The sequence below is a fragment of the Chiloscyllium punctatum genome, chromosome 17 (assembly GCF_047496795.1).
Source record: "Chiloscyllium punctatum isolate Juve2018m chromosome 17, sChiPun1.3, whole genome shotgun sequence".
In the NCBI taxonomy this organism is placed as follows: domain Eukaryota; kingdom Metazoa; phylum Chordata; class Chondrichthyes; order Orectolobiformes; family Hemiscylliidae; genus Chiloscyllium; species Chiloscyllium punctatum.
In genome coordinates this window covers 83,196,284-83,219,110 of record NC_092755.1, presented here as the reverse complement: position 1 = coordinate 83,219,110, position 22,827 = coordinate 83,196,284, and the positions used below count along the sequence as shown (strand labels likewise).

Sequence of the window (22,827 nt, the reverse complement as noted above, 5' to 3'; positions counted from 1 at the left end):
CATTTGAAGTTTCAGTGTGCCATTTCTTTAGACAATTTGAAATACTGACAGAAAAAAAACTAGCTGAATAAAATTATGGTTTCAACCATATATGTTTTAGGGTGCAATTGCACTTCCTTTTGGTACCTGACACCAAAAAATAACACTGCATACAAATCATAGAAGTTAGTAAGCATTGAGTTATGCATTGAATAATTTTCAGAAATTCTGTCTAAGGCTGTCAAAAGACCACAGGGAAGGATGATTGTCATTAGGAAAAAGGTGGGTTCCGTAAAAGGAACGGAGATTCTACAATCAGGGAAAATATAGAACTTTGTTACCTTCCACTTAGTTATCTTTTAAATTGAGACAAAGTATTTTGGATAATTGGAAATTTGAAAAAAGGAACCCAGCCATGCGTCTTATCATTGCACCTCTTATCATCATGTTTAGTGATAAACCAAAAGATAACTTAATTGCTTGTGCGTACAGAGGTTTAGCATTAGTTACATCAGGCTGGGTTGTGGGGAAGGGGGAAAGAAGCTTGTGGGAGATTTGCAATAGGAAGTTCTGAATTACCAGCACCAGTTTTGTTATCTAGGTAGTATCTGTGGTTGATCCTCTACAACTTGTGGCTTACTTCTGGTTTTATAGAAATATAAACAGGGTGAAGCAGTGCCTCTGTTCCCACATGCTTTGTCAGTTATATTCTGATGTCTGTGGTTAAGCAAGTAATGTAGGTGTCTCAGTGTGGTTCTAAGTACAGGAAGAGAGAGACATTTGGCCTGCGAAGACAGGAATAACTCTGTTTTCAGATAGTTACCAAAAGCACCAGTTAAGAAAGTGCTTTCTGAATCTGTTTCAGAGTGCAACTCATAGCTGTTACAGCTTAAAAAACGGCTTATAAAGTTTCTAAATGCCAGTAGTAAATCTAATCATGTCGTAGCCACACTGTGTACTCTTGGATGACCATTTATTTTCTAAAATGCTGCATTTTTCCTATTCATGAATACTTGTCCTAAACTAGTTTGAAATACTTCTAATTTTGTTTGAAGGGCACAGTGAAGCCAGAGTAAATGTATAGTGCCAAAGCACAAGGGTGATGTTAAGTACAGTCCAAGGTGATCAATACATCCCTTTGGCATTTATTGTTCATTACATCAGGCTGATAAATGAGATGTATATCATTTTTCTGAAACTGGAAACATCACGATACAATGATATACTTTGTACAGCACAGGCTATGTGTTTACAACCCAAGATTACTTGCACTAACTTTAGAACTTTGAGCATACTCTGTTAATCCTCATCAGGTATGAAAATTCTGGCTGTTTCATACAGTATTAGTTCATATTATCAAAATTGATGATTAGGATACTAGTTGAAGAAAAATAAATTTTTGGCAGAAATTGGGAAACAACCAGGACTGCTGAAGAAATATTCCCTCTTACTATTCCCTCAAACATCAAGAAAAGCAAAGTTCATATTTTTCAAAGCCTCCTAGAAAATGAATGGCTTAGGCACCAACACCAGCACAGGTTACATGCTAACCAAAGAAACATATCAGTAACAATTTCTATTTATCCAGTTGCTTGGTAGCATTCTGTAGATGGATCCACCAATCGAAAATCATAATTGACCAAAGAAAGAAACAAACAAGTATTCTCTTGCTTTTGCTTGGGCCTGATTGTTCCTAAAATGAAAGCCTCGTGTAAAATTCAAATATTTTAAATTTATTGATACAATGTTGATCAATTTTTTTACATTCTGTGGGACATGGGCATCGCTGGCTTGCTAGCATTCATTGCCCATCACTGGTTGTCCTTCAGGTGGTGGTGGTGAGCAGCCCTCTTAAACTGTCGTAGTGTATGGTGCTGTAGGTTTATCTGTAATGCCGTTAGGAAGGGAATTCGGGAATTCTGACCCAGTGATAATGAAAGATAGAGTGGCGCTGGAAAAGCACAGCAGGTCAGGCAGTATCCAAAGGACAAAAGAGTCGAAGTTTCAGGCAAAAGCCCTTGAACATACCCACTTTTTACCTTAGGAAGAGGAGAAGGTCATTGATGAAACAGTGAAAGATGGTTGGATCTAGGAGACTATCCTGACAAACTCCTGCAGAGATATCTTGGACCAGAGATTACTGACTCCCAACAACCATAACCATCTTGCTGTGTGCCTAGTATTATTCTAACCACTGGACAGTTTTGCCTTGATTCATATTGATTCCACTTTTCCTCAGGCTTATTGCTACACTTCGTCATGTTTGAACCAAGGCTGTAACAATGGCAGGAGCTGAGTAACCCTGGCAGAACCTAAAATGGGCTCATTAGTTACTAATTGCAATGTAGCACAAATAATAAATTTGCAATCACTTAACTCAGAATGCAAAATCCTGAAATTTGAAAAAGAATGCAAAACATTGTAAATTGAAACAGCTCATGTTTAGTTTCAATAAGGATTAAACCATAAAAAGAGCGTTAGGAACTCAAATCAAAAGAATATTACCACGTTATAATTAGACCAAATGCTGCCTGAACTGCTCCATCACTTGGCATACAGTACATCAGTACCATCTACAATTTAATGGAAAAGAAAGGTACAAAGACATAGTCAATGATGGTCTGTGAGATATCTAAATCTGTCATACCTATTCAGAATGCTATGACAATCCTGTCAGTAACACAGCAACGACCTTGTCACCACACAGTGAAGCTTTAAAACTGAATTGCCTTAATTCAGTAATAACTCAAAACTACAAAAATCGAAAAAAAAGCAACCAAACAGAATATAATGAACAGCAATCATCGATGAAATAATGATTTGCAAATTTGTTACTTTGATTTGCAGATGGTATCAGGCTATGTTCCCACCTCTAAATTTTTCTAAGCACCGTACTGCAATGATCCAAATACAGGGTTGTTTAATTTAATTCCCTCAGTTGATCTTTTTAAACAACAAAGGAACATGTGTTTATGTTGGGCCTATTTCATCCTTTAATTCTCTTTCCTCATTTACTTTACTTTCCAGCCTTCCCAGGACATACAGCTACAGTTAAAAGAACAAGTGGCAGATGTGCACCAGCTCTTTGTGATTGATGTGCTAAATCCAGTTTTTCACAGGTCTTGGAGTCTTGCACTGGGAAAGTGATGCTGGATTTAGGAGCACAAACGCCAAGATTTTAGCTTCAGCATCAGAAATAAAAATAAAACTAAATCAACAACTACAGTGTGATTATTTTTATATCAAATGGATAGCTTTCTATTCAGTTACTTCACATGCATTCCTATATGAATTACTCTCAGCAATGGCTTACATTTAAAAGCCATTAAATGTCTTGAGACGCTTTACAGAAGCATAATAAAGCAAAGGAAAATAAGACAGTGAGACAAAGAAGGAGTCACTTGGACAAGTAATCAAATGTTCACTCAAGAGATTAGTTTCATGGAATGTCTTCAAGAGTGAGGAACAGAAAAGTGAAGTCTCAGGAGGGAATTCCAAAGCCTGGATGTTTGATGTCTTAGCATGGTGACCAATGGTGGTTCAAACCTGGGAGTGCACAAGAGGCCAATATTGGAGAAATATGAAGTTCTCAAAGGTTTATAGAGGCTGGGGAACTTACAGAGACACAGAAGGCTCAGGCTATGGACGGAATTGAATCAGAGAAGAGGAGGAAGCTGCAGTTACAAAATACATGATTGGTAACTTAAAATATTTATTGCATCTTATTTTTGTTGCATTCTATTCTCTACACCGAGTTCATTTTTTATTTCTTCCCTAGATCTGTTCAACTTTTTATGGGATACTGTTTCATTGTTTGTGACGAGCTCATGTGTGAGCCTAGATTGTTTCTCCTTAGGACTGAGTTAAGGAAGACCTTTTTCATCCATAGGGTTGTGAATCTGTGGAATTCCTTGCTGGTGAAGCAGTTGAGGCTACTTCATTAAATGTTTTTAAGGCAAAGATAGACAGTTCTTTGAACAGGAAAGGAACTAAGGGTTATGGTGAGCTGGTTGATAAGTGGACGTGAGTTATTGAATGACAGAGCAGGCTTGACGGGCCAGATCCTGTTCGTATTTCTTAGGTTCTTATGATATTTGGCAGTTGATCCTCTCCTAGTTCAAAAGACACTAACTGTCCAGCAGTCATCATGGAACAGGAATTGGTGGTAAAACATTCTGGCCAAGTTTTCAAACTCCTTTACCCAATGTGTTGAGGTGAACAAAAATAACCAAACTTCTAGCATTGCCCTAGAATTTCTGGAATTAAAAAGTAAACTCCTAAAAGTTGCTGCAAGCAAAATAGAAGAAAAATTGGAGGTGAATTTGAAGCAGAATTTTGATTTCTTTTTCAAACACTTATTTACTAGTTAAAGTATTGGCAGAGAGAAATAAAAAAAAGATAGTCACATGATGAGACCGGCAGCAAAACATCAGGCCATAGCAGGCATTTAACTTCCTGTCACTGTCTAGACTGATTGTCAAGCTTGACAAAGGTAGAAGATTAACATAATACAGGTACAAACATCCAATTCAGTACTAAATACCAATATTTGCTTAACAGCTGTTGGCTTCAGCTTCCATACACTTTTTTTATGACAGCTAAGAGTTCTCAAAATGCAGACCGTTACCAAGATTTTTGTTGGAAGTCAAAGAGTACAACTATTTTACAATGTTCAGTAAGCTTTCTTTTGTTAAGATTGATTTTCTATTGTCTCTCGTTCCTGTCGATGTTTGTATAGCTATTTCATCCATCAATGCACTGTGCTAAGGTCTTCTCAGCTTCCATTCTAGCGCCCCCACTAGAGATAATGTTTTATCATTTTTGATATGACTTTGATTTACAAGTTCTGCCTCCTTTGAACACATCAATCTCAGATAAAGCATTTCCCCAACTTTGTAAATGCATGCACACAAACTTTCAAGGAGAAATTACTTCTGCATTTATGAATCCAACCCCCAAGAAATAGTCGGAGGACAATGAACCACATCAATTCACTTCTGGATTAAATATTTTCTTTCGTCATAACCCTACACACAGAACTGCACCTGAAAGTAATGATGATGCTGATGATGACTTTCAGCCCCCATCTTAATATAATACTGTAACTCAGCAAGCTCAGAAACCCATTAGAGTGTTAAAGTTATTGTGTTATTTCATTAAAATATATGATTTTTACATTTACTTAGACTGTGCTATTGTTTGTGTTAGGCTAACTACCAGTTTTGTTTCAATGTTTACTGATATTTTTGGTGGTTTGCCCCTAACCCTGTTTTTCCCATAGGTCCCGTTATTTGTTGTACTATTTTCCATAACGTTAGGTCATACAAGAACACAACTGCTGTGTTATTAGCAAAACAGACTGAATGATTACTAGATCTGAACTCTAATTTTTGTGGCTAAAACACACTCGCGCCCTTTGCGAATCAGACGATGGGTTATCTATGGAAAATGAAACTTTGCTTTGAAACTATAGATTGAAGCCATCACCCCTGAAGAGAAATCAAAGCTAACATCTGGTATCTAATCCTATTAATTGAAATCACAGACATAAAATCTAGTAACACACATTACATGTTTGATGCCTAAACCACCAGAGTGATTGTTCCATCAACCACTATCAAATGAAGCAGCAAAATGGAGGAAAATGAAAACAATTTGTGGAAAAATAATTCCAATTTGCAAGAATGTCAAGAATATTGACAGAAAAAGGTTATTCTCCCAAAATAATGGATGATGCCTTCGAACCAAGAAACCAAGTTGCTAACTTTCCTGAGAGTGAACATTTCTTTGGCTACATTAAGTTTCTAATCCTTTTTTTCTGTGCAGATGGAAGAATTAGACAGCAGGTAAATGAACTGGCCATGCAGTCCAAGATTCAGCAGTGTACAAACTGTCCTATTGAAGGGCTTTTGCCTGAAATGTCGACTCTCCTGCTCCTCAGATGCTGCCTGACTTGCAGCGCTTTTCCAGCTCAACACTCTCAAATGTGCAAAGTCTGCCAAATAGAAGCTGGAGCAGTGCTTGAATTTTTAAAGATTAAGACATTACTGAACTATAACACATTTTACTTAGAACATTATGGAAATTCAAGCTTTTATGTTGTGTATTTGAGTAATAATTGTAAATTTTAGGTGAAATCAAGCGAAGGAAGAATGAAGTCAGAATTTAGTCTATTAATTATCCAGTTGTTTCTCACTTCACCAAGCAGTGCCACATCCACTGTTGTCACTATATCAGCATCTCATTGCAATACATCCTATTTTCCTGTAGACCCTAGCTTGTGCCAAATCACAAAGAAATACACACTCCAGAGATTTTACATCCAACGTCAACCAAATGGACTTTAACAATCCCTATAAAACAAACAGACAGGTTCCAGATGCAGTGGAGTTATTGTTTGCCATTTTGCAGAATTATAAAAACAAAATTCATTGAAACACACCATTATCATTTTATGAAAACAGCAAATTTTATCAATGACTATAAAATGCTAATCACAGAAATAATTCAGAAACACAAGCAGGCTTGTCCCCGCAGAGCCTCAACTTGTAAAATAAAAGGTTGCATACACAAGTCGCCCATCTCTGCTTCATTCCATGGTGCAATCAGACCATCACCCACAATTTTACATGAAATAGCTAATGCTGATTTAATAGGCAAATTTCTAAACAACTATTGAAAAGGAATAATTCCAGTTCGAAACTGCATTCCCAAAACTCTTCTGACTGGAGAGCAAGAATAATGAAAATGATGCTGGATTTCAACACTGGTAAATTATAAAAGCATAAAGTCATCATAAACCCAGATCATAGGGAGAGAGAGAGATGGCTTGTGATGGTTTAACCATAGAGTCACCAAGCCTAAGGCGAAGGGAGGGGTTGAGGAGAAAATTCTTTCATAGTAAGGTCAGCTGGTGCAGGAATTGAACCCATGCTGTTGGCATCATTCTGCATCACAACTGTCCAGCCAACTCAACTAACACTAGCAGTGTTCTCAGAAAGGGTCACTGGACCTGAAATGATAACTCTGCCTTTCTCTCCACAGATGCTGTCAGATCTGCTGAGTCTTCCAGTAATTTCTAATTTTGTTTCTGGTTTCCAGCACTCCAGTTCTTTGATTTTTAAAAACAAAAATACAAGCAGTTCAATGGCCCTTAGAAATCTGTACATGCTGTGTGCTCTCTCCCTTCTGAATCAAATAATTGTGGGTTCAAGTACCATCCCAGAGAACCAAACATCTGAATACGAAGTGACATTCCAGTGAAGTACTGAAGAAGTGCTACATGTCAGATACCACCATGTTGACCAAGTGAACTGGGAAGGAAAATATCTCACTTTTACTTTCTTGTAATAACTACAGATTGGCAATAAGTATGCCTTTGCCACAATCTCTCTCATGCTGAGAATAAAAACAAGATGCAGGAATCATGAACACATGTCCATCATTTCTTATGTTAAACAGGGTTTCCTTGAATCAGTAATAGCCCAATATCTCCATGATTTCAGGAAGAGAAATGAAACATCAAAACAAAAGGCCCACAATATACAAACAGCTGAAATTCAAATATCTGCTACACTGGGAAAAGGATTGAGAAGAACAATGAAAACATAGAGTATGACTAAATCCAGCTCTTTTCATCAATAAAGGACACTTACAAACCAAGCAAGAACCAATATTATCTTTGTCATGTAATGAAATGCCAGGCTAAAAGGACATTTATTCAATTCATTAACTTGTGTAAGTGGTTATGTGTGTGTGTATGTATACTTTAAAATAAAGCTCTGAAACAATTAGCTCTGAAACACAGCACAGATACCCAAGAGAATTGATGTATAATATTCAAAGGTTTGAAATAACTTACAGAGTATCCTCGTCCTGAAAACGAATGAGCAGAACTCTGTGGGAGGAAAAATAAAGGAGGAACATACATTAGGTTTGCACCGAATCCCCATTACATTCTTCATACCCAGTAACAGGTCTTTTAACACCTTACGACAAGTACAGGCCTACAGGATAATAGTGGAAATGATTATATACATGTTCTGGTAATAGGTTGGTTGCAAATCTTTCCCTATATTTTTACATTTTTATCAGGTTGGTTTGTTTTTGGGTAGCACATTTACCATTTTGACTGAACTGATGCACTTAAATAAGAAATGAATAATCAAAGTGCTGAGATATATAGAGTTCAGAGAGATGCTGATATTTTTATGAAGAACCATAGGTTTGAATGTCCTGAATTTCCGCATAGTGCAATACATTGTTTATTTAATACATCACATATAGTTTCTAACAGTGCTGCTTGACCTACTTTCCTTCAATAATAATTTGCTACATAAATGCTCTTTGTAAAATGATATAACAGATATCTGAAATGGAAAGGAATTTTGCATTCCTTAAAACAAAACCGAGTGGCTGAGGGGATAACTGTACCAGGTGGTGCATTAATGGCCAACACGAAAAAGAAGTTCCCAGGTTCAACTGCTGATCAATGCCAGGTTAGCTGTTACTACAGCACTGGACTGTCAACTTGTAGGAGGGAGTGGATATAATGAAGAGCAATTCATTTCTGAGAAGTGAGTGTGAGACTTTTGGGTAAGGAAAGCATTGGATTCAGGTGCAATGTCAACCAGGGTGAATGCTCACTTCCTAAACTACTAGAGAGAAGTACTAGTACCTGTGAAATGGTACCTCAGAAAGTATCAGCATCCCCAGATCACAAAAGGACAACATTGGTGGTAAACAAAGTGTGCAAGCTATGACTCAGGTGGTAGTGCTTCCCCTCTGAGTTAGAAGGTTGTGGGTTCAAGTTCTATTCCACAGAACCAAGCATATGAACCTGAACTGACATCAAGTGAAGTACTGAAGGAGTGTTCTATTGTCAGAGATGCCATCGTTCAGATAGGACTTCAAGTGTGCATTCTCTGATGGATGTAAATATCCCAGTGACAATACTTTGAAGAGTAGGGGAATTTATCTCCAGTGTCCTGGCCAACAGTTATCCCTGAATCAACATCTTTACAATAGTTATTCATGCTATTATCATGTTTCTATTTGTGGGAGTTTGCTGTAAGCAAATTGGTTGTTGCATCATCTACAGTACATAGTGCCTATCTTTCAAATGTACTTCATTATGCAAAGGGGATAGATTGCAGCTGTAGTATCATTGGACTATCAATTCAACAGTCCTGGCTTACGCTCTGGAGAGGTGGGCTCAAATCCCTGCATAACAGCTGGTGGAACGTAATTTCAATTAATAAATCTGGAATGTGTCTCAATAATGATGATCATGACAACTATCATCTGGCTCACTGATGTCCAAAAAGAAATTTGTCATTCTTACCCACAATCTGGTCTAGATATGACACCCATCATGATGTGGTTGACTCGTCACTGCCTAGCAACCTTTCTACTCAAGGCCAATTAGAAATAGGCAACAAATACTGGCCTTGGTGGTACTGCTCACATCCGTGAAACAAGGAAGCAAATAAGTTGTGGAAAACTTTAGAACATGAGATCACAAAAGCACATTGCAAATACAGGTCTTTCAGATACTTTCTGTGGCAACATTTACAGAAACCTTTCAATCAGAATTTATGGAAGTCAACATAGATGCTGGCAATATGGAGCAATTTACAAAATATTCTGGAATCTGTTTATTTCCACTACCTCGCCTTTTCTATCATAACCGTCTCATATAAAGTACACATGCCATCACAAATCCAATGGACATCAGCCAACAGTGACCATCTGTTTGATGATAAACAGAAACGCATTATTGTGAATGACACAAAAACAGCAGAGGAAGTGCTGAAGAAATATTTTCTCTCATAAAATAGGTCCTAATCATTGGCTCTTTAGTAAAGATGTGCCAGCGGAAAAAGTATTCAGCAATGAAACTAATAATTGACCAGTGCTGTAACCAGAATTTAATCAAATATTCCAATAATCGGTTTACCTCCACTTTAGTCAGGTTTCTGAGCTAGCGAGCCTTACTTGTTTCATCAGCCCCAATCAGCTAGTCTTCATCACAGAAATTTTGCTATTTCCTATTTCAATCAAAAGCTCAGAAGGCATTCTACACCTGCCAGCCTTTCTGCTGTGCTAATAATTGCCAATTTGCACATTGCTCTGGCTATATCACTCAATTTGGACCTGGCTGCTGCATGCATACACCATGATTCATCAGCAACCCTCTCGTGACAATTAGAGCCAATATCTTGACTAACTGGAGCACCAATTCTAGAGGCTCAGTGGACAATTACCAGTCTATTTTCCCATCTCACCCGAAAAATATGAGAACCAGTAACAATGGCATTCAGTGCCTCTGAAACGTTACCCTTGAGGGAATGAATATTTCAAATTATCACAGCTTTACAACCACATTCAAATTTCAGCATTTGGAAGGATACAAGGCTCATTTAAATGATAATGAAGGAGATCCATTCAATTTACTAAAAACGGCAAGTTCTTAAGCTGACAGGTCAAGAAACAGCAAAAACTCTTAACCATTGTGCATGGCTGTATATAGAATTCTAGAGCAATACAAACATCAAAGGAATTAGTATGACAAATAAGAGAAGGCAAAAATGCTCCCTGCTTTCCTTATGTCAAAACAACAAAACACAAATGTCACTTATCAGACTCTTAATATGCTGCTAAATTCCAATTACCCCATAAAGAAAGAAATAATTTAAAAAAACAGATTTTGGGAGTAGACACTGTTGGTTTTGTGCACTGATATTGGGGCTTGAAAACTTTACAAAGCGTGCAATAAAGCATTCACAGAGCCCAAACAGAGCCACCATTCATTTGTAGAGAAAAGCTTGCTCGTCAATTAACAGGAAAAGGGGAAAATAAATTAAGTTGCCACTTTCCCCACTACCCCGTGGAATACTGTGCTACAACTTTGTTTTTGTCATATGGAAGGAGTACTTCTATTTAAAGAATAACCAAGGATATTTTAGAAATATCTTCAGTTTGCTTGTTTGTTCTTGAATTAGCCACCGTCCCAGAAATAAACCTAACCAGCTCCCCCCACTTCCCCAAATGTTAATATAAAATAGAGATGATAGTTTCAAGGAGCTTTTTGACAGCACTGGTGAATCGTTTAACAGTTTCTAATGTATTGCTTTAAGGAAGCAACTCAAATCTTATGCTACATTTACTTTAACTTTTCCCCAGATACAGATAGCACAGGAAACAAAAGAATCATCATACGATTGAGAATAATGATTCAATCTTTTGGACAAAATCTTTATTTGGCAGCTTTTCAATATATTTTGCGATGCACAGCAGCAGTTTTGTAATTATTTATGCTGTAAGTTTCTAATGATACTGTTGCACATGGTAAAAGTAACCTTGAAACATGCTTTTAATTGTCCTCCAAAGTTAAATGCCCTACACAATGAGAAAAACAAATAAAAAAAGGATATTCACTTGTTTGGTTGGAGGATTAACCCTTTGTGTACTGAAGGCCTTTTCAGCTTTCGAAATTCGCACATCTTTTGTATATGACATCTGAAAATATTATAAAGTAGAATTAGAAGTACGTACACAGACCTAAGTAACATGCTCACAGTATTCTAGGAATTATATAGCAAAACATTGCAATCTGGATATGTTTGGTCTTGGTTCAATGCAATGCTGTTTATTCAAGATAACTGCATGTTCAGGAATGATTGCAATAATTTGAGGGAACATGCATAAAGTGGCTGTTTGGTATGCACACAAATTTACACAAATTGACTATAATCAGTAATCTTTCAGAGAAATACTAAATAAATGTTCAAAATGTAGCTTGAACCATATATTGCAAACTATGAACATTAGCTGCTTAGATGTTGGCTTTCCTTACATTTGGATTTTAGGAGAATAGTCGTTTGAAAACATGATCACTCATTCTGCTACAGTAAAGATAGAATTAGTGGTTTGAAGAGCAGGACCAAGCTGATGAAAGAGCAGTCTTCTAGAATCCTAACTAAACAGCACCAATATCAAAATGGCTATAAAATCTTGCTTTCAAGCGACCAGAAACAGAAACATTTGAGATATTTTCCACACGCAACTATGATATTCATAAGAGAACAACAACAAAAGGAAAAAGGTAGCTGACATAACGTGGAGGTAGCTAGGGTCAAGCTCAGCTCTAGAGGATTACAGGCAGGCGGGGAAGGAGCTCAAAAATGGTCGCAGGAGAGCCAGGAGGGGGCACGAGAAAGGCTTGGCAGAACGGATTAGAGAGAACACAAAGGCATTTTACACTTATGTGAGGAATAAGAGAATGGTCAAAGAAAAAGTAGGGCCGATCAGGGATAGCATAGGGAATTTTTGTGTGGAGTCTGAGGAGGTAGGGGAAGCCCAAAATGAGTTTTTTGCTTCTGTCTTTACGAAAGAAACGAACTTTGTAGTGAATGAAACCTTTGAAGAGTAGGTGTGCATGCTGGAATGGATAGAGATAGAGGAAGCTGCTGTGCTGAAAATTTTGTTAAACATTAAGATTGACAAGTCGCCAGGCCCAGACCAGATTTGTCCTCGGCTGCTTTGGGAAACGAGAAATGCAATTGCTTCGCCACTTGCGAAGATCTTTTCATCCTCGCTCTCCACTGGAGTCGTACCTGAGGACTGGAGAGAGGCAAATGTAATTCCTCTCCGAGAAAAGAAATAGGGAAATCCCCGGCAATTACAGACCAGTAAGTCTCACGTCTGTCGTCTGCAAGGTGTTAGAAAGGATTCTGAGGGATAGGATTTATGACCATCTGGAAGAGCATGGCTTGATTAAATGCAGTCAACACGGCTTTGTGAGGGGCAGGTCATGCCTCACAAACCTTATCAAGTTCTTTGAGGATGTGACTAGAAAAGCTGATGAGGGTTGAGCTGTGGCTGTGATGTATATGGACTTCAGCAAGGCATTTGATAAGGTTCCCCATGGTAGGCTCATTCAGAAGGTCAGGAGGAATGGGATAGAGGGGAACTTAGCTGTCTGGATACAGAATTGGCTGGCCAACAGAAGACAGCGAGTGGTAGTAGAAGGAAAATATTCTGCCTGGAAGTCTGTGGTGAGTGGTGTTCCACAGGGCTCTGTCCTTGGGCCTCTACTGTTTGTAATTTTTATGAATGACTTGGATGAGGGGATTGAAGGATGGGTCAGCAAGTTTGCAGATGACACAAAGGTTGGAGGTGTCATTGACAGTATAGAGGGCTGTTGTAGGCTGTAGCGGGACATTGACAGGATGCAGAGATGGGCTGAGGGGTGGCAGATGGAGTTCAACCTTGATAAATTCGAGGTGATGCATTTTGGAAGTTCGAATTTGAAAGCTGAGTACAGGATTAAGGATAGGATTCTTGGCAGTGTGGAGGAACAGAGGGATCTTGGTGTGCAGGTACATAGATCCCTTAAAATGGCCACCCAAGTGGACAGGGTTGTTAAGAAAGTATATGGTGTTTTGGCTTTCATAAACAGGGGTATTGAGTTTAAGAGTCGTGAGATCTTGTTGCAGCTCTATAAAACTTTGGTTAGACCACACTTGGAATACTGCGTCCAGTTCTGGTCGCCCTATTATAGGAAAGATGTGGATGCTTTGGAGAGAGTTCAGAGGAGGTTTACCAGGATGCTGCCTGGACTCGAGGGCTTATCTTATGAAGAGAGGTTGACTGAGCTCGGACTTTTTCATTGGAGAAAAGGAGAAGGAGAGGGGACCTAATTGAGGTATACAAGATAATGAGAGGCATAGATAGAGTTGATAGCCAGAGACTATTCCCCAGGGCAGAAGTGACTAACACGAGGGGTCATAGTTTTAAGCTGGTTGGAGGAAAGTATAGAGGGGATTGTCAGAGGCGGGTTCTTTACACAGAGAGTTGAGAGAGCATGGAATGCGTTGCCAGCAGCAGTTGTGGAAGCAAGGTCATTGGGGACATTTAAGAGACTACTGGACATGCATATGGTCACAGAAATTTGATTTGGAGATGCTGGTGTTGGACTGGGGTGTACAAAGTTAAAAATCACACAACACCAGGTTATTGTCCAACAGGTTTAATTGGAAGCAAACTAGCTTTCAGAGCGACGCTCCTTCATCAGGTGATTGCCAAATTTGAGGGTGCATACATGAGGATCAGTGGTCGGCACAACATTGTGGGCTGAAGGGCCTGTTCTGTGCTGTACTGTTCTATGTTCTAACTCCTTGCAAAGAAAGATTCCCTCTGCAAACAAAAGGTGTGTGAGCAAGCAGGAAGAGATTTGTTGGAATAGTAGAACTGTCAGTGAAAGGTTGATGAATAGTAACAGACGCCATCTTAACATTGATGTCATATTCTCCGTCAGTTTAGTACAGAGAACAGTAGAACATGGATTGCCAAACTACAGGTTGCAACTGAGACAAGCAATTGGGATTATGTGTTCCAAGGTAATAACAGCAGACCTTGACTGAAGACTCATATTTGACAATGCTGCAATTGGCTGAAAGGCTCCTTTAAATATACATGATCTGTTTTTGCCTTTGGGTGTGACTTTATTCAATAAGCTCAGAGACCCAAATGATGACATTAGCAGAGCCTACAAAACGGTGGTTGTCTTAATTGCTTTTGTGTCTATATTCCTGCAGTTTGCTCACATTGCTCAAAAGTTCTTCCCCACAACCCATCAATTTGCATCTGGAGTTGAAACAAGTGTGAAGTATTAGTATGGTATCACTGCAGAAAAAAAGCCATGGGAAACACTGACAGAAGGAAGTAACAAAGTTATCTGCATGAATTTAAAGGGGAGATGTGAAGGACAGAAAGTACACGATAGAACATTTTGGGTTTTTTTTGCCAGAAGACATGGGTTCAAGTCCTACTTGAACCATCAACGGTATGTCATAATATGCCTGAACAGGTTGAATAACATATCTACAATGGACCATGAAGGTCTCTTGTTAAACAATGCTGGTAACCCTCCCTGTAGGCCAGAGAACTGGATTCAAATCCCACCTAACCTTGGCTGTGTCATAACATTTCTGAACAGGTTGATTAAAAATACCTATATTGGACCATGAGGGAAAAAGAACAAAATAAAACAGGGAACTAACTGCCTACTACTAAATAAACTGTGAAGCAATGCTTTATGTAAGCAAAGCACTGTTCCTCAAAACAATCTTTTGAGAGAAGGGAACAACACTAACTTCCTCCTTCTAATCTGACCTAGGCTTTCTTTACACAATAACTAAACAGTGCCAAGTGTAATAAATACTACATTTCCAAAGGGAGCATGGAGATGGACAGTCTTCACCAAGAAGTCTCAGCTGTGAGAAAAGAGGGATGTTGCAAAAGTATAAATTGGAAGAATTAAACATATGTTACTTGTATCACATAAAATCAAATTAAGAGGCACCACTAAAAACAGGAAGTCAACTAATTTTTTTCATGAATTCATAATTTGCACATTATTGCAACTCAGTATAAGATAATATAACCGTACAACTGAAATAAAAATGATTGTTTAAACAACATATTTAAAACATTTGCATTTGAAATGCAGGTAAATATAGCAGGCAGATTTGTCCTAACTCAATTTAGAAACATATTTTGTCTCAGTTGATATTCATTGTCTTTGTCTTCATTTTCTATCAATATCAATTATATTTTATTGCCCTGAATGCTTCACTTAATGTTCAAAGGTGCCAGGTTTCAGATCTGCTTCATAAAACATATCCAAAACTGTGTAACAGTTAGCTCTGTTGAAAAGAGAAAGTGATGCATTGGTGATTACACTGGGAGGGACTTCTTTTGCATATGTATATTTTGGGTAACTATACTGATGGTGGTCAACAAAATCCGAATTTAATACAAAGTAAGCATTTATGAACACCCAGCACTGAGTGCATCAGTTACAGGAAAATATTTTACTGACTCTCAAAACAAACATTAAATAAATGCACACTTGTCAATATATAAATTTAACTTTGTGCAGTTTATATTGAAGTTTATGCTTGCTGCTATATTCTTCACCTTAAATGGTTCCGAGCCAAGTTAGCTGCTATCAGAAAAATGATGGAAAAGGGAATTTGATTTTCCAGATTTTCAATCTTCTTACAGTAAGGTCTCCTTTACAACAACCTAGCTTTAATGCAAGCACCTTACATTGATGACCCAGGCAACATAACCTAGAGAGGCAAATAAAAACAACAGTGCAGATGCTGGAAACCTGACACAAATACAGAAACTCAGTTGGTCTGACAGCAACTGTGGAGATAAAAACAGAGTTAATGTTTCAAGTCCAATATGAACAGGAGTCACTTCGGACTCGAAACTTTAACTCTATTTTTCTCTCCACAGATGCCGCCAGACCTGAGTTTCTTCATCATTCTCCATGTTTGACCGAAAGAAGCAATTTTGCTAGCAAATCTGAAAAACAGAGCAAACATAAGCACTGCTGTCTGAGGGCAGTTACTAGCTTTCTTCAACTTCTCTAATGATAATTTCCAGTTAGCCAGCCAATGCATACCTTACATTTGCTGTAGGAACGGAATTAAAAGCAACAAATTCTTTACAGCAGCAACAGTAGTTGCACACAGGAATGCTGATGAACTAACTCACCAATAATAAATGCAATACTAAAGTTTGAGCTCATAAAAAAGGACAAATTTAAAAAGTGTCATATTTCATAACCTTCGAAGAAACAAAAGTGCATTACAGCCAATTAAGAAATGTCATTGTAGTAATTTAGGAAACGTAGCATTCGGTCAGGTACTGCTGAGACCAGCAACGTTGCCATAGGAGGAATGACTGGTGTATGAGATGGTTTTCCAGAATAATATTTTGAGGAATCACTAAAGAACAGGCTATCCTAGACTGAGTATTGTCTAGTAAAAAAGGAACAATTAGTAATCTAGCGTGTACCATAATATGATCAGATTCTTCATTAAAATGGAAAGTTACATGGTTGATTCTGAGATTAGGATCTGATCAATGGTATGAGGTCCGAGCTGGCTATTATCAACTGAAGGACATTGCTTAAAGGGATAAAGGTGAATAGACAATAGCAAACATTTGAAGAGTGCATGGGGGATCAGCAAAAGTTGTTAGTCACTGTGGGACACAAAAATAAAATGGGATAGATGGATTGAGATGAGAAATTTCTTCACCCAGAGAGTGGTGAGCCTGTGGAAATATCTGACAGTTGAAGCCAAAACAGTGAATGCTTTCGAAAAGGAATTAGATATAATGCTTTGGACTTAAGGGATCAAATGGCATGGGGGAGAAAAAAAACAGGTATCAGGTCTACTGAGTTTGATGATCAGCTATTATTTTTTATTGAATGGCAGAGCAAGCTTGAATGTCAAATGGCCTATTCCTGCTCCTATTTCCTCTGTTTACCATATCTAGAGTACTGTATGTGGTATTAGCCTCGTTATTTAAGGGAGGCTAAAAATGCATTGGAAACAGTTCAGAGAAGGTTTACTACAGTAATACCTAGAATTGGGCATTTTAATTATGAAGAAAGGTTTGAGGGGCTAGGTTTGTATTCAATGGAATTTACAAGAGTATGAGTTGACTTGATTAAAATATACAAAATCCAGAGGGGTCTTGACAGGGTACATGCGTGAAAGGATGTTTCCTCTTGGAGGAGAATCTAGAACTAACAATCAAAATATAATAACTCTTTCAAAATGAAAGTTTATAGATTTACGAAAGAAGGAGAATTTCTTAACAGAGTGTCATGAATCTTTGGAACCCCCTCAAAAGATGGTGAAAGGAGATCCTAGAATATTCTTAATGCACAGGATATAAATTCTTGATATGTAAGGGAGTGGAAGGTTATCAGTCAAACAGCCATGATTTTATTCAATGACTGACAGGCTCAAGGGCCCAAGAGGCCTGCGACTTACTATGACTGTAAGTTATCCGAGGCACCAGGAGAACTTTATACTTTTTGAAAAAGTGTGACTGGATAATTTTTGTCTCTGAGAGAGCAGATACAGTAGACCTTATGTCTCATTTGTGATATGGTGCCTCTGATGGCACAGTGCTCCCTTAATGCTACAGTGAATCGCAAACTTAGGTTACGAGTTCAAGTCTCAAAAGGCCTTCTGACTCAAAACAAAATGGAAACTAAGTATGAGCAAAACAGAGACATAATTGAAAATGCTTAAAATATAGTTCATTTCCATTTAAAAAGGCAGGGATATCAAAGCTAAGGCAGGTAGTTAAACAAAGTCGGGTCAAAATGGTTTATGACGTGTTATTAGGTCAGCAGAGGGAGGAATCCAAGAGACTAGAATTTGGGACATGTGTCCAAGAGGTGAACAGATAGAATTAGTGTGAGGATATTGTGAATTGCAATGTTAGACCAGTTGATGTTTCTGTAGAGATGCTCTGAAGGTTTTTGAGATGGATGCTAAAGGAGTTGAAGCAACAGATAACAAAAGCTGTGAATATAGATTTTGGCTATGGTTTCACTAATTAGGAAAAGAGATAGTTTCAAGGAAAGGAAATTGAATTGAATTGAAATGAATTTATTATCATGTGTACTGAGGCACAGTGAAAAGCTTTATCTTACAAGCAATACAGGCAGATCACATAGTTAAGTAGCATAGATATGTAAATAATAGGTAAACAGTGGCAAAAACAAAAAACACAGGTACAGGCGAATGTTAAGAGTTTGAGAGTCCATTCAGTATTCTAACTACAATAGGGTAGAAACTGTATCAAAACCAGCTGGTGAGTGTGTTCAGGATTCTGTACCTTTTCCCCGATGGTAGAGGTTGTAGAAAAACATTGCCAGCGTGGGAGGGATCTTTGACAATGCTAGCGGCCTTTCCTTGATAGCGGGCCAGGTAGATGGAGTCTATAGATGGGAGGTTGGTCTTTGTGATGTCTGGGCAGAGTTCACCACTCTCTGTAACTGTCTCCGATCTTGAAGGGTACAATTACCATACCAGGTAGTGATACATCAAGACAGAATGCTCTTGATGGCGCATCTGTAAAAGTTGACAAGGGTATTCGCTGTTATGCCAAAATTCCTCAGCTGCCCGAGAAAGAGGAGACATCGTTGGGTCTTTGTAACCAGTGCGTCCACATGGAGAGTCCAAGAAAACTTGTTCTGGATGACCACTCTCAGGAGCTTGACACTCTCCACTCATTCCACCTCTGTGCTGTTAATGTGTATGGGGGGGGGGGCATGAGTAACATCCCGCCAGAGGTCAATAATGAGTTCTTTGGTTTTGCCAGCATTGAGAGCTAGATTGTCCTCAGTGCACTATTTTTCCAGTTCTTCCACCTTCCGTATGAAGTCCGTTTTGTCACCATCTGATATCCGACCGACTATGGTGGTGTCATCAGCGAACTTGTTAATGGCGTTAGTCTGGTATTTGGTGACGCAATCGTGGATATACAATAAGTATAGTACGGGGGTGCGTACGCACCCCTGGGGGGGGTCCAGTGTTCTGTGTTAGTGAGGATGAAATATTATCCCCAATCTTCACTGACGTTCATGATATGTAAGCTCATGGGTTAGGCAGTATATCAAAAAAGTTAATAAACAGAAAGTCTAAACCTTCGAAATCTAAAACTGTCTTAACTAAAAAAAAAGCAGATCACCTGATGCTCCTGCCTTGCAACTTCTGCCTTTGTTCCAAGAGTTATGATTATGACTTATTTTGTATTTAATTTTCAGTCATTATATGTGCAAGCTCGGAATTCAAATTTTAATCTAAAAGGAAGTCCATTGAAAGCCATTGTGCTTCAGCAATAATTGTCACTATTGCAGTCTTCCTTTTCCCATACTTTTGAGCAAAAAGAGACTGTGAACCTCGTTCATGTTTTTTTTATGTAGTTTTAAATTTATTATGCCTATTTAACAATTTGTTCACAAATGAAACACAATTTCAATAATTATCCCTTTGGACACTTTCATTAGATCCTTTCCTCATCATCTGTGCTCCAGTAAAATTTGATTTAGCTTCTCAAAGAGTTTTCATTGTAAATATTGTCTCATCACAGATTACAAATCTCAACACTGGGAGCATCTTGTTCCATCTTTTATGCTTTCCACAGGAGATGTAGCACATATTTTGAGAGACATGGCAAGTTAGGAACATAGGAACAACACTGGCCTTGAGGACCTTCTACCATTCATTGAGATCACGGCTGATGTGTGGCCTAACTCCACATATCCCCTAATATCTTTGCTTAACAAACAAATCATCTATCTCAGATTTAAAATTAACAAATGATTCTGCATCTACTGCCATTTGTGGAAGAGAGTTCCAAATATTTATCAGTTTGTGCAGGTAGTAGTACTTCCTAACACCTCTCCTAAAGAATCTGGCCCCAATTCTCAGACTCTGCCCTGTAGTTCTAGAATCCCAAACCGGTAGAAATAGTTTTTTATCTACCCTGTCTTTCATGTTAATATCTTGAAGACGTTGACCTGATCACCCCTCAACTTCTAAATTCTAGAGAAAACAGGCTTGATTTATATAATCTCTCTTCATAACTTAACCCCTGAAGTCTAGATATCATTCCTGTAAACCTACATTGTACTCCTTCTAAGGTCAACATATCCTTCCTAAGGTGTGGTGCCGAGTGGGGACTCCAAGTGGGAGAGTAACCAGGATTTTGCATAATGGCAGCATAACTTCTGCATTGTTGTACTCCAGTTTTCTAGATATATAGATCTGCATTCCATTTGCTTTCTTGATTATTTTCTGCACGTGATGTTTTAAAGAACTATGCTCCTGAACCCCAAAGTCTCTTTGAACATCCAATGTATTTAACTTCATACCATATAGACCAGTATTGCGATGTATCATTTTGATCCAAATGGAAAATCTCACACTTGTTTACATTGAACTCCATCTGTCACAGTTTTGCCTATTCACTTAGTCTATCAATATCCCTCTAATCTTCTGCTGCTGTATACACAGTCTATAATGCTACATATCTTTATGTCATCAGCAAATCTGGATATATGATTTTCTATGCCATTATCCAAGTTAATAAATGACATGAATAACTGACGCCCCAATATAGATTTCTGTGGGACACCACTGTCACATTCTGCCAATTTGAGTGCCTACCCATTATACCTGCTTTCTGTCACCTGCTACTCAATCAATTTCCCAGCCATGTCAATAATTTCTCCTCAATTCTACGGTCTTCTATCTCAGTTTACAATCTCTTAATGAGGGACTTTATCAAAAGTTTTCCGGAAGTCCATATAAAACAACATCCATAGGCATTCCCCTATCTAACACTTGAGTCACTTCTTCAAAAGATTTAATGAGGTTTGTCAGGCATGACCTACCTGTCAGTAATCCGTTCTGGCTCTGACTGATAAACTGAAAATGTTCAAGGCATTCAGTTACCTCATCGTTGTTTATAGACTCCAACAATTTTCCCACCAAAGTTGGACTAACTAGTCTGTAATTCTCTGGATTTCTTCTTTTGCCCTTCTTAAAAATCAGAGTGACGTGTGCAATTTTCCGATCCAGAGGGATGATGCCTGCATCTAAGGAGTTCTTTTTATTCATTCATGGGATATGATAATTGTTGGCTGACCAGCCAGTATTTATTGCCCATCCCTAATTGCCTTTGAGGTGGTGGTAGTGAGCTACCTCCTTGAATCACTCCAGTCCACCTGCTGTGGGTTGACCCACAATGTTGTTAGGGAGGTAATTCCAGGATTTTGGCCCAGCAACAGTGAAGGAACAGTGATATATTTCCCAGACAGGATGGTGCATAGCTTGGTGGAAACTTTCAGGCAGTGCTGTTTTCGTGTATCAGCTGTCCTTGATGGAAGTGGTCAATCTGTTTGGAAGGTACTGTCTGAGGAGCTTTAAATGAATATCTGCAGATCACAACTATAGCTATGGCGTCTACAATGTGCCCCCCCCCTACTTTTTTTTAATACCCTTGGATGGAAGCCATCAGGTTGCAGGGATGTGACACTTTAATCCCATTAATTTCCTCATTACCAAATGTTTTACTGATGTCACTTCTTCAGTTCCCTTTCCAGATCCACTAGTAATTTCCTCAGGACTTCCAGAAAGCTGTATTCCATTTCTAATTAAGGGGGATTTGCTATTTTACTACTTAAGAGTGATTAAAGCTTGTTAAACACATTTATTGATGGCTCACCTTGATTCACCAATATCCAGCTTTCAATTTTACCAAACAAGCTAGATGTTGAGAAGACTTGACATGGAAACCAGAGGGGGTATCTCGTGAATTCAACTCACTACTTGTTCTGAAAGATGTTGATGTTGATGTTGAATGTCATGCATCACTCCTCAGGGCAGGTACCATAAGCACAGCCACACCCACCCCGACAGTCACAGATATCTGCATCTGATACATGCAAACCTATAAAGAACCTTCAAGGAACATCACCAATTCAATTACTAGACACTTCTGTACTTCAGTTCTGTAGTAGCAACTATGCTTGTAATGCTGCAAAGACACTAAATGCTCAGGGACATGCAGCCAGGCTGCATGTCCACAATTCACCAGCATCCCTAAACTCCTAAAGAACAGCAGCATAGATAAGAGTAATGCCACATTTTGTATAGATATGGTGGCAGAGATTGTGCAGCAAGGTCAACTGGACATTTGTGGATGGTAAAGTAGACAAAGATGTGCAAGAACAATAGGGCTGGGGCCAGGAAGTATAATGGAGAGGCAATGGACAAAAGAAAATCTGAAACACTGATGAAAAATTAAAAAAAAAGGACATTTTTAGAAGTCAAATAATAGTTCAATTATAATTGGTAAATTAATTTATCCAATTTGAGAAATACGTAAGAAATCGCATGAAGGAAGTAGAATTGCAAACACACCTAGGTGGCAAACACCACAGCACTAACAAATGGT

General features: G+C 38.4%; 1 protein-coding gene across 11 annotated transcripts in view; it reads right to left on the bottom strand.

Annotated features, from left to right (window-relative positions):
* fbrsl1 (fibrosin-like 1) overlaps positions 1–22,827 on the bottom strand; it is a 1,025,915-nt gene that overhangs the window by 484,479 nt on the left and 518,609 nt on the right. For 9 of the 11 annotated variants that reach the window (XM_072587705.1, XM_072587709.1, XM_072587706.1 and 6 more), the window contains exons 4-5: positions 11,419–11,499; positions 7,841–7,876 (exon numbers count right to left, since the gene is read on the bottom strand). The exons of 1 other annotated variant lie outside the window; for it this stretch is intronic. In XM_072587705.1, the coding sequence (XP_072443806.1) occupies positions 7,841–7,876; positions 11,419–11,499 (117 nt within the window). The remainder of the gene's footprint in view (positions 1–7,840; positions 7,877–11,418; positions 11,500–22,827) is intronic. One more of the 11 variants, XM_072587713.1, reaches the window with a different exon arrangement.